General features: G+C 40.0%; 2 protein-coding genes across 6 annotated transcripts in view; one reads left to right on the top strand and one right to left on the bottom strand.

Moving 5' to 3' along the window:
- Positions 1-3660, bottom strand: part of METTL25 (methyltransferase like 25) — a 62720-nt gene extending 59060 nt beyond the window's left edge. For 2 of the 5 annotated variants that reach the window (XM_075150553.1, XM_075150559.1), the window contains exon 1: positions 3387-3645. In XM_075150553.1, the coding sequence (XP_075006654.1) occupies positions 3387-3645 (259 nt within the window). Of the gene's footprint in view, positions 1-2373; positions 3361-3386 lie in introns of those variants that run through there. The other 3 variants (XM_075150566.1, XM_075150575.1, XM_075150546.1) reach the window with 2 other exon arrangements.
- CCDC59 (coiled-coil domain containing 59) lies at positions 3593-10630 on the top strand. Its single transcript, XM_075150586.1, has 4 exons — positions 3593-3922; positions 5324-5546; positions 7518-7617; positions 10247-10630. Exons 1-4 carry the CDS (start codon positions 3793-3795, stop codon positions 10406-10408), a joined length of 615 nt encoding a protein of 204 aa, XP_075006687.1. The 5' UTR covers positions 3593-3792; the 3' UTR covers positions 10409-10630.
- Positions 10631-12998: the final 2368 nt, after the last annotated feature.

The raw sequence follows: 12998 nt of genomic DNA, 5'->3' as shown, positions 1-12998 counted from the left end.
CAAGATGACACCTCGTATGTCTTTTAACCAGTCAGTCTATACATTCGCAAATAAATCTTCAGAGGAAAGAAACATATGCCAAAAAATTGGAATTATAGTACAAACAGTAATTTACAGTAAAATATGAAAATACTTAAACACAGATTTTTCTGTGCCTGTGTCCAATTTACAGCAATGACGTGATAAACAAGATGCAATATGGCAAATGTCAGCTTTTTGATGTATAAAAATATAAACCAGTTTTCTATATCTAAAAATGGATCTGAAATTTTTCTGTACGGTACAAGTGAAAACAAGGGTTCCACCCTTTATATGGTCATTATAATGAAATATCATCTGATGAGTATCTGAAAATATTCTTTGAAACTGATTTATAGAACATGTAATGTAATGTTCTGTAACATGATTATCTTCTTCCATATAATACTGTACAACAGAATTATAATTTCTTGCTTGCTAGCTTCTAAAACTACAATTCAGCATATGTATTTGTCAAAATCCCTAAAGTAACATAAAATATTGTGCACAGTTTTTGCCAATCTGCAATCATGTTACCTTTTAGTTTGCAGAGCTATGTATGAACTGACAACTTCACATTTTCAGATCAATTCTGCCAAATGTAGCTTGTCTCCCTATAATTTAATTTGGGATCCCTATTAGAACAGATTTTAGAAAACTTCTCATAATAGTTTGGGGATTGTGAATGTATAAATGTAACACTTCGCAAACTCTTAGGAAGCACAGGTTTTATCATGTGAAATCAAAATGTCGTTTTACACATATTTTGAGTAAGGTATTTGGGGTACATGACCACAATGTCATCTGAGCATGCCAAATAAATCTATTCTCATAGCTGCGCTCCAAAAACCGGTAGTTCTATGAATGATAGCATGTTATGAGAGCCTTTTAGTACCCATTTCAAGGTAAATATAAAGAACTAACATTTAAATATCTGATAATTTTGAAGAACAACCACATATACAGTTAATAGTTTAGGGGAATATAAGGAAGAGTAATTTCTGTTTACACTGGGTTTCCATTAGATCTCTAACGGTTGGTTTCTGATCTCTAATGTTATTAAGTTGTACTAAAGCTCTCAAATAAGCTGCGATATTAAGTTTCTCAATCCTAATTTTGATACAGGCTAACACTGCATTCATTTTCAAGTATAGGTAGGTGTTTGCAGGTATCTTCACTGAGAAACTCATATTCTACTACGAGGTGTTTTCATCATGTGACTGGATGGACAGATACCATGCAGTCAAACGAGTCAGGCATGAACCACCAAATCAGCACACACATGCCCATTCCATTACAGTGCCTCCAATTTCGTCACGATACTGGAGAAATTTTGAGAGTGTCTCAAAACCTTCCAAATGTTAAATAGCATACTATAGTTTTGAGGCTAGAAAAAAGGAGCAATTCTTTTTTTGTAATGAGCAGAAATAATCCCTGCAGAAACCAAAGAAATGTTATATTTTAGCCACAGCATGAAGGCTTCATACCCTTCGAAAACACGTGCTTCATTTTAGCCATAAATTGTGTCTTTTGTTCCAGTGATTTCTGTATCGGATTCTGTAATATATAGAATATAGATCATTAAATGATTTTCCGATTTCAAAAATCTACAAAACAATACTCTGCCTTCTTGATTCTCTTTCTACTCTACAGGCCACCACTTCAGTGTCTGAATCATTTCATGGGCTTTTCCACAGAAACAGGTAAGATCAGGCTAATTTTCCTGTAATGTTTTCTTTTTGATGACTTCATCTAATGATTAGTTTTGTTCCAGCCTCTATTTGCATTTAATTTTATGTCCCGTTGCTCTGAATCAGTTCTGACTGTCATTACCTGTCAAAAACACTAAGTTTTTCCTCACTGCTTCCCAACACTTTTGCTTGCTGACTGGACCGCTGTCTTGTTTCCACCTGGCTCTCGAAGTTAATTCATAATCCAGTGTCTTTTTCACATACAAATAAATCCCAGATACCTCAACCCTTTAAAAATGAATCTTACAGTTAATATTTTGAAGGTCTTTAGATCCAAGAGAGAAATGTTACAAGCGATGTAGCAATTCACAGCTCTTCAATCTCCTTCCAAATCCAAACCATTATCTTAGCTTGTCTTCTATGCCAAAAAGCAGACAGCTCCACATGCTACTTTCTGTGGGCCCTTCCATTACACTCAGTGTGCTTTCCTGTCTCACGAGTCGTTTCATGTAGCATTCCAGAGCTAACGCTACGCGAGAGCTATCTACGCTCCATAAGCTTTGGCATGATGCAGGCTTTTCTCGGCTAAGTTCTTTGTCAAAGATTTTACCTTAGTTTTGAAACCGATCTCTTTGCTGGGGCTCAGTCCCCCCAAATAACATACCTTTCAGATACTTTATCTTCATTTCTGTGCTCTGCCTGAAAGCGTATTACTGGTATGCTTCCCTTCTACTTGGACTCCAGTAAATTCAGTAATACAGTTTCATAGCTGGCCTCCTCTTGAGTTACTTGAAAATTACTAAAAATACCTAAAAAATAGGTCTTGTCAGAAATAAAACTGCTTTCTGTCTTCCTTTGCCAGACACTCGTTATTACAGATACATAGGAAAGCGGTGTTTAAGCCTTTTCCAGCTGTCCTCCACATTTCCAGAGTCTCAACATTATGAAGACTTTTAACCGTTACACCTTTCCACTCATGTGGAGGGGTCTTTTTTGGTTCATTTTACTTCTGTTCTTCAGAAATTAGTCAGAGCGAAGAAGTCTGACAGTTAGGAGTTTCATTTCATTGCTAAACGAACAGGATGAAACCTAGAAAAGGAGACCATCATCACAGCTGTCACTACCGACAGCCTCCTAAAGCGCAGTCCCTCCCACCACGGCTATGCTACCCCAACCGTGACGGTTCCGAGCACACCCCGTTGCCCTGGAAAGGACGGGCGCTGCCGGGGCACACACAGGCAGGAAAACGCAGCTTCGGCTGAAGGCGGACTGAAGGCACAACAACAGGGGAATGGCCGCAGGAAGGCAGCGGGTAGAGACGTAGGAAAAAAAAAGCAGCTCAGCAGAGCGGTGTGAAATTCTCCTGTTTTATTAAAGCAAGGAAGATAATTTTAAACGTAGATAGGAGGACGATGAGGAGGTCTTAAGAGCGAGAAAAGAAACCGATGCCACCTGTGGAGCAAGGGGCGGCTGGAAGGGGGAGCCCACCGAGAGGCCCACAGGCGGCCCCAGCAGCCCACGCACAACAGGAGGCCGCTGTGCTCTGTGGGCCGTTACACCTCCCTGAGCGACGGCGCCGTGAACGCCACAGGCACCGTGCCCCGAGGCTCCCGCGCCACAGCGCGGCCTTCCCGCGGGGCTTGCGGACCCCCGAGCCCCGGCCCCGCCCCGACTCACCCCACAGCGCCGCCGCGGCGGCGGAGGCCTCCCCCAGGGGGCGCCGCAGCGCCAGCGGCCCGGCGGCGCGCAGCGCCTCCAGCACGGCGGCGGGCCGCGGCGCCACCAGCCGGTCCCACAGCCCGCGCGTGTAGAACTCCACCGTGTGGGCGCGGCACAGCGGCAGCGCGCGCGCCAGGAACCGCGCCACGCGCCGCAGCGTCCCCGCCGCCGCCGCCGGAGGCAGCTGGGGCGGCAGCGCGCCGGGCGGCCGCGACATGGCGCCGCGCAGGGCTGGGGACTGCGCTCGGCTCGTCGGGGCTGCTGGCCGGGCCGCCGCCGTCCGCTAGGCAGGCGGGTGAATCGAGCGCCGAGTGGCGGCGGCGCAGCCCGGTGAGGTGTTTCGCTGCGCGACGCCGGGAGAGCGATGGCGGCGGCGCGGGGCAGCGGGCCGGGGCCGGCGGCGGAAAATGCGGGCGCTGGCGCCCGCGGACCCCGCCGAAAGCGGCTGCGGCGGCCCGTCCTGCTGCGCGACGTCATGGGCAGCGTCCAGGAGGGTGAGTGGAGGGCGGGGGCAGCCGCGGCTGGCGGCGGCGGGCCTGAGGTGGCGGCGTGGTGGGGCAGAGGGGCCGAGGGAGGCCCGGCCCGGCCCGGCCCGGCCCCGCTGGCCGCGGCCCTTGGCCTCCCGCCGTGCCGCTGAGCTGGCTCGGCCCTGGCGGTCCGGGCCGCGGCCAGGCCTGCTGCCTTAGCGAGGGGTGCGTCTAGCGGAGGCCGGAGTCCCGTCCTCGCCGCTGCCCGAGGGGCGGGCCAACGCACGTCAGGCGAGGGGGCTCCGTGGCGGCTCGGGTCGGCGGCCGCAAGGCTGGGCGGGGACAGGCTGTGTCCGGCTGCAGCTCCCGGGCCTCGGGATGGCAGAGCCTGCGCGTTCTTGGTGGTGCTCGGGCTGGGTAGTGGTGGCCCTCCGACTTTGGACTCATCTTCACTTCTCTGTGAAGCTGTATATTTAAAATCGGAGTGTGTTCGGACGTAAATTCAAACTATTGACAGGTAGTTATGCGAGTGTGAAAATAAACTGATAGGAAAAAGAGCATTGGCTTTTGCAGCACTTTTCTGAATCTTCAACTTTGGGTAAAGAATCAAACGGAAAGTTGGGACTAATTTGGACTTGCTGCCTTCAGAAACTGTTTTGTTAATGAATATTATAAAAGTCAATAGCTCTTAAGACTAATGCAGTAAAAAAATAACATATTAGGAAAAAAACATGTTTAACTTAAGATTGATAAGTGGTTATATAATGATTGAGACTGAAACAACCATTATCTGATGTTTCCTTTAAGGCTAAATCATTCTATGACATAGCATACTTTTGAAGTTGTAGAAAATCTCTTCCTAGACAAGTGTAGAAAGAAGGTAGTAGCAATAAAAATACTATTTGTGTGAAAAGATGCAATGGAATATTAATATACTATAATACAGTGATTTAGTGACTTTTTTTCCTGTGGCATTGCAGCTGCAGACTACTTAAGCAGCCAATATTACCATTATCATTGTCTTTTTGAGACTATCTTTAGGAATCTCTTTTGATGTTGCTTATGAAGCTGTCAAAAGTAGGAGAGAAGTGAAATGCTAATACGTCTTTTCACTGGATTCGAAAAGCATCGACAAAGGTGTATAATGTTGAGTGTGCATTAAGTAGTATGTTTGCAACGGCATGTTCTGTCGAGGATTTAGGCCATAATTTTCAGTAAATCCGTACACGCTGCAATGCGATGGTAGGGAACAGATTTATAACAGTGTTTTTTTCCTTGAATTTTTGACTGGTCCTTATTAAAATTAGCACAAACAGGTTTTTTTTCTATTTTGGAAAGAAAATGGATTGAAATGGTCCTGGCAACAATTGAATGGTTTGGTACTACTTCAGTGCAGGTGTATTTAACCCTTTTTCTTAACGTTTTCAGGACGAGGATTTGCATTTCGGAGAAAACAAAAGATCGAAAGACAATACAGGAAATTGTTGAAAAAGGGAAGAAAGATCCATTCACAACAGGATGATCAGTTTACCGATACTTATCCAGAGCACTTGAAACATCTTTACCTAGCTGAGGAAGAAATGCTTAAGAAACGGCGCAGGGCTCCAGATGATTCAGTTTTATCAGAAGAAAAACTTAATAAAGCAGTGGAGTAAGTTTTTGAAATACGTGTCTAAAAACAAGTAACCGTTTCCATCATTAAAGAAATAGTTTAGATCTTATACTTTACATGGACTTCAGTATGGTGATTTGCTTTACTAAAAAAATGCCGTAAGTCTTTAATGTTTTTCTAATTGTTAGAAAATTTAAACATATAGCTTTGTTATGTTTGCATCAGAATCAGAAAACAAAATTGATGATGATTAGGGCTTGATTCCAGAGAAATAGTATGACAGTTACCATTGTACTTTAAGGATAGTGCTCAGCCCAAGAGCAGTAAGTGTTTGGCCAATTTCTTACCATGCCTACAAAGAGAAGAGCCTGCATTTCAGGTAGTCTGCTTTTGAGTCTACAGAGTTTTCCTTTGAATTGATTCTCAGTATTTTTAAATTAGTGTCACTTTTCGGGAACATTTTTTGCATCATCTTTCTGTTCCCAGTTTGATAAGTTGTTTTTTCATATTGCACTGTTTTTCTGCTAATTCCTTTAATTCCAAGGTGTATCTACATCTAAACTTTCCTTGGAAGAATGCTCAGGAGAGGGGGGGAAGGCAGTCAGATCTAAGCCCAGCAGTGGGAGAAAGGTAGAGTTTTGTCTGGAATAGGCAGCTAATTCGTGGGGATGTCTGAAATAGGACTGTTTTTATTTAAACCAGAGAGTTTTTTAGTTTTGCTTAAACTATGGTCATTGTGATTGTAAACCAGAATTAATAATTCTGCAAAAATGTGACTGCTAATCTGTGAGGTGGGGTGATACGTAGAGTCTAGAGACTTCGGTGTTCTGTGGGGATGTAAAATAAGACTTTGGTTAGGTAATTCTATTTTAGCATATATTGCAATTTAAGTAGTTTTGTGCTTCTGAGAATATGAGGTGTCATTGCACAGTATTGCCACAAGATGGAGATGAGAATAAAGCAAAGATTTTTTTTGGTTTTGTTTTTCTCCTGAAGAGTGTGGTATTTCTAAATGAAAGTATCAGTAAATAGCTTCACTTTCCTTTTTCATCATCTGCCTGAAATGTCCTAGATGATGATGGCTAGTTCTCAATTTTTTGTAGTGTGAGTAGTAGAGTAATCGAACACTTTGTGAACAGCTGTTAACTGTCTAGCAAAGCTTGTGTTTTTCAAGTGTGAAATGTCACTGTTTATGTAATGGCTTTATTGTAAATCAGAAAAAAATTTAGAACTAAATAACCAGAAAAATCCACTCAATGTAGTGTGACAGTAAATGCCAGACAAATGGCACTGGTTTTCTTTTACTGTTTTCTTTGAAAGATACCTGGGCAGTTTTTTATATTGAAATTGGGAAGGAAAATTCAGTTCCTAATTTCAGAGCATTAAGGACAATAATATACCATCTCCTTCAAGAAGAAACTTTTAGAAAGGCAATGCTATTACTGTGCTTTTTCACCTGGCCACGTCAGCCTGATTTCTCTGGCAGGCAACCTGCTAAGAGCTGGCTGTCCTCATATGTCTGCAGTTGCATCCATGTGTCAGAACTAGAAAGAGATAATACAGCTCTAAGCTAGTGCATTCAGTTTTTCTAGCTCTGAAGAGCTAGTATGATGGGAAAAAACCTCTTTTAGGCACTCTTTAAACTTTGTGAAACACCATCCATGTGAAGATCCAGCAGGTAAGGTATACGTGTTACTAAAAGTTCTGTGCAGTCCAGTCTTCAGTACACTCGGTGGTGGAGGAGTTCAGTTTGCGGTGTTTTCATGCTAGATGCTCATTACATGACATGTAGTGGTGTTGGGTATCATGTAAGAGTAGTGCAAATAGGTGTCCGTTCAGTATAGAAGGATGAGCCTTGCTTGTCACTTACATCATCTGTAAATCTGTATTTCTAATTAACTTCCTCAAATATGCAAAAAACAGTGGAAGATTCTGCAATGGCTATGGGATAGGTGGTTATGTCTGCACAGTAATAGTCCGTATCTGAAGTACATGTACTTTTTCTTACAGGTCGGTTAGGACTGAAGGGAAGTTTAAGAAGAAGACGTCCAATCAGAAGGCAAAAGAAGAATATGAGAAAATAAAGGCTGAGCGTGCTAGAAGGAAAGAGGTAAATCTTAAACAGATATTTCTTGATTGTAGATGAAGACTAGATTAATACCATTTCTACCTGTCAGTCTTCCATCTGGACTCAATTAGGACCATAGGAGAGGAACACAAGTATTGGTATTCTTTCAGTCTTTTTCAACTTCACAGTAATATTCAGGCATGCAGGGGTTCAAAGTTATCATTGTCTTTGTTCTTACTATTTTTGTCTTGCAGTTGCCGTTAGCGGGATTTTATTATGTCAGTTGGTACCTCAAGAAAAACTTAGAGCTTGACCTGCGTATCCCAGTGGATTATGCTAGACCTCTTAAATATTGTAGAAGGGGGAGTAATAATAATACCGTCATCTTGTGTTGAAAAATGAAATATCCATCCTATTTCTTATGGTGTGATCATAATGCAGTCTTCATTTTACCTTTTTATGTGCTTTGACCAACAGTGAAACAATTAAATGTAATTGTATCCACGACCAAAATATTTAGTAATTTTTTCCCTCATTCTAATTTAATGGGACTTATTCTTACAGGGTGTATCTTAATATTATCATTGTTGAATAACTCAGTTGATTTATTCATTTGAGACATCCTTATTTTATTAGTTTTGTTCTCTCCCAGTACGCTGTTCATTGCACTGTATAATGGCACACACTGTAATGTACAAGTTGTGTAATTTGCTGCTCGCAAACTAAATTTCAGTAACTGCTGTATAAATGTTACATAAATACATAGCTGGATAAAATATATTATTTCTTCAGTTTAGCTGTTTTGAAAACTAGAGTAGTTTTGTGCAAGCTGATCACGATTCTGGGCGACTTACATAGTTGTTCAGCTGAGAGCTGCTTTTTTGAATATTAGGTACAGATCATGCTAAAGTAAATGAATGCTATGACCAGGTTATTTAGAGAAGATGGGAACAAGGCTGCAAGGAATTTTCTTTGAGCAGCACATAAGAGTTGCCTGAGGGGAGGTGTTAGCATTTTTGGTCTTATTCAAGATACTTAAGCAAAACAAACAGTAGCCAAGTGCCACAATAACAGTAATCATTTATGTGGAATCCTGGTATGATGATCACATACTTTACCCTTGCGTATGTTAGCAAACACTGGATTTGCTGTTATTTATTTTGGGAAAAGAAATAAGCTTAAAGGCACAGTTTTGGCCTCCACATTATATAAAAAAGCTAGGATTTAGTAGAGACCAGAAAAAATACGAACTCAAGTAACAGTAACTTACTGCCTAAGTAAAATGAATGTTCTTGCTTTGAGTAAGCATTTGGTTGGTAGCTTAAATGAATGTTGTTTACAACAGTATACTGAACAGCAGTAAAATTATTGGATAGGAAGTGAATTACAGGTAAGTTAGTCGATGCTACTCTGGTTTTTAAAAAAAAAAGGAATGAATGGTATTAATCATTGTTATGCTAAAATACGTGAAGCATTCTGAATGGAGAGATGTTGTATTTGCAGGTTGGTTTGATCTTTTTTGCCCCCCAAAAACCTCTTAGATTTATATTTAGAAGTATTTTCTTGAGTCATTTCTAGTTAATTTTATATTGTACATCACAGAGCATTCTTGCTAATTTTTGAACATCTCAGAAGCTAGCTATGTCATGGAAAACAATAACGAAATTGATAAATTATCATCTGTTTGAGCATTCTGCAGAAACATCTGCCTTTGTGGTCAGCATGGCACTGCATTTCAAAGAATAAGCTTTATGAGAAGAAATCATCCAAATTAACTGAAGCGATCCTTCAGTCTGATTTGTGATGTCTTGCATATTTTGGTAGGACATGATATAAGTGAAGCAAGCTAGTTAGCTTGCTTGTTGTGGGTGTGTGCCCAACTTACTTGCTAAATCACAACACTAGAGAAGGGAGTGTAAGCTGTTTGATAAAAACTGAACATAGTATCATGATAATTATCCATATATGTAAGTGCCTCCATTAGTGGTTTGGTCGCATGTGTGCTGTCCCCTCAACACGGAAAGTTTGTACAGTTGAAAAATTGGTTAGGTTTTTGTTTTTTTCCTGTCTCTTAGTAAAGACAGGAGTCTGTGTTGCTTCAAAGAGGACAGGTCACTAGTAGTTTAGTCCTGATTAAATTGCCCTAGGTAGTGCTTGTGATGTTGTCCGAGTATCACAAATGTGCTCAACTTCCAGCTCCAGACATGTCTCATATCCTATGTGCCAGTCCCATGCAGATGTGGCCAGTATCCTAGCACATCTGGGTTGGCAAGACATTTACATGGGGGCCTCTGCATCAAACTCTTTCTTTCTTGCACTCAAGAGGGTAAAATGGGAAATTTTTGCCACTTTGTCATTTAAGGAAAAAAGTCAAGGAGCTCATTTCACAGAAAGGAAGTAGTACATATTTTAGTGACAAACCTTACTGTCGGATGTTCTACTGAAGAATACTTGGCTCTTCTCTCAAAGCTTTAGGCAATAGAATATGTTTTGATTGCAGTATGCGCGGAAAGAGAGTCCTGATTAAGCTTTTAAGAGTAATGGTGTTTCTAGTGTCAGTACAATACCTAATTGTCAGTATATTTACAAAAAGAAATTTCATTGCTTATAGATAGCTTCATAGTTATAGAAGGTATGTAATTATTTCATAATCATATCTATTTAATTTCAGGAAGCAGAAAAAAGAAAACAACAAAGAGAAGCAGCTCAGCAGTTGTACAAGCAAAAGAAAATGGAAGCTTATAAAATATTGAGTAAGAAGACGAAAAGAGGACAGCCAAATCTAAACTTACAAATGGAGTTTCTTCTTCAGAAAATACAGCAGAATACATAGACCTCTGCATACATCTTAATTACAGGTCTGGAGTTACCTGTGGACATTTTATTAATTTTAATAAATAATGTCTTTTTGCTTCTATATGACTTTTGTCATTGGCTTGATTTATCTCATCAGTCCAATAGTGGAGGATATTCATCCTGAAAATATGTATTCTATGCTGAGCGTGAGAGAGATCTGGTACCTTGGAAATAAATGGTCTGTATTTCTAAACTTAAATTCTATTAGCTATGTAATATCCTGAATTCCAAATCATTAGAGCCTAGTACCATCTGAACATAAATATACACAGTGTGAAGCATTTGTTTTCTAGCTCTAACACTTCCTGCAATTGTGACTACTAAAATTACGTTTACTTGAGTAAAATGATACATGTGACATAATTGATATCTCTTGAACTGCCAAGGCTAGGAGTGTGTTTTGTGTGCTATTGGATAGGGTTTGGCACATGAAAACAAAGAACATAAACTATACTCAGATGGCTATTATTTATCATTCTCCACAAAGAATAAAACTTACCAAAGGTCCAAAAATGGTTTGAATGTAAAGATCATGTAGACTTAATATATACTTTGTGCTTGGTGGTTTATACTTCAGTGATTTATTTTGTTGATAAACTAAGTATGACTTTCTAGTTATGATGGATCAAGTAGGTGGGTTGAGGTTTTGGTATGCTGAGTATATCAAGTTTCTAATCTTTGTTCTTTGGAACATTTTAGAAAAAGAATTCTTTTCAATCTTGATTTGGAGATGCAATTAGTGATCTTTGGCCTAATAAAATGAAAGCATTCTTAGTAAGATTAATAAGTTTGCAATAAAGCAAGTTAACTATTTTCCTTAAGTTTATACAGGAGAATACTATTTTACTTTTGCCTTTAGCTCGGTCTACTTTGGCAGCCAAGAAATAATACTAAGGTTTTTTTCTGCATATAGTAAAGACTGTTTAGACATCAAAGTAAGGGGTGTCTTGGAATAAATTTCTCAGGACGTGGTCTGTAAGATTTGCAATTTTAAATGGTTTACAGTATTAAATTATCTCATTTAGAAGTTGATGTCAACTGCAAAAAAACCCTTATTCAAAATACATGGGAAAAATAAATAGTTTTGGACCGTATGACAAGTGCTCTTAAATGAGGAATAGTTTAGGAGTTTGAGCTGTCTAAAATGTTTCTTGTGTCAGTATCCTGAGGCTTTTTCAACCTCATCTTGTTATACTTTTTGCAAGGCTTTGAATCCTTGTGCTGTGATGTCGTTTAGGAAAAACTCAACGCAAGTCATTAGGTAGTGCACCAACAGAAAATGTGGGAGCTTTTCTTGAAATGGGCATGTCCATTCTAGGAGAGAAAGGGAGTGTAAATTTGACATGCTTATTCTGTTTTATACTTTTCCTTCTATATTTTTTTCTGATAATTGCTGTAATTGCCAATTTTGAATGGTTCCACGCTGAAACATTAAAGAGCAGAAATCTGCAAAGTGCCCAGAAAGTGGGAAGGCAAGTTTTGGCATACACAGTCTGTTTCGATTCTTGTCATTCTAGGCTGTCAGCTTTTATTTTAAGAAATGCACACTCCAACTATTTGCAATTACTAGGTTTTTTTTATCAGTAGCGCAAAAGACTTAAAATGTTAGCTTCATGTAACTTGTGAATTGACATGAAACATCTCCCATGTGAATTCAGTGTTGAAGTTCTTCCATTTTTTGTTTGCGTGTGTCTGCTACTCTATATGATCTTTTACTGTTCTTTGGCTAAGGAAATGTTAAACACAAGTATCCTGAATTGTCATCTTAGAAAGACCTCGGTTTGCCATCAGTTCACTTATATACCTACTGGGCAGATGTTTGCCGTGATGTCAGCTGTCTGGAAAGACTTTGGAAAACAGTAAGTCTTAGACCAGTAATTCCATTGGTCAGTGGCCATCCTGGGTTACTGGTATCGCTATAGATACTGGTATACAGTCTAAATACCAGTACACTTTTAGATATGGTGTTTATCTGTAAAGCATTTGGATGAAGTTTGAATGATGCATTTGAAATACAGATTTTTTTTCTGTTGCGTTAAATTGAGTGAAAACTTTACTATCAAAATATTCCATATGCTTGATTCTTCCTGGAGAATAGGCTAGGGAATTTGAGCTAGTAAGTTAATTACCCTTTTGTTTTTTCATTCCTCCCTAGCAACAAGAAGTCTCAGTTGTTGATTAGTGGAAAAGAACAGAATTCTGCTCTAAAAAGAAATCTCAATTTTTTTTTTACTTGCATTATTCTCCGGGTTTATTTAAGAATTAAAATTTTGAGAGAAATTCAGGATTCACAGTATCGGTCAGTAAAATTTAATCTTGCCTCATTCTAACTTTAGTTGTTGCCCTTCTCTTTATTCCATGTTTTGGTGACAGTTAATGTGAAACAGAGCAGGTTTATCTGATTTTCCTGAAGAGGCACCTGAAAATGCTTCCCTCTTCCCCCAGTGTTTCATATAACCTGGTCAGGCAGAGCACTGAATCAAAAACCAGTGTGATGTCTGACCTTAGCCCCAGCATTGCTGGTTTCAAGGAGGAGAGGGAGTTTCTGTCATTCCTCCCCATCGCTT

Source organism: Calonectris borealis, chromosome 1 (assembly GCF_964195595.1).
Source record: "Calonectris borealis chromosome 1, bCalBor7.hap1.2, whole genome shotgun sequence".
In the NCBI taxonomy this organism is placed as follows: Eukaryota; Metazoa; Chordata; class Aves; order Procellariiformes; family Procellariidae; genus Calonectris; species Calonectris borealis.
This window is presented reverse-complemented; position numbering and strand designations above follow the sequence as displayed.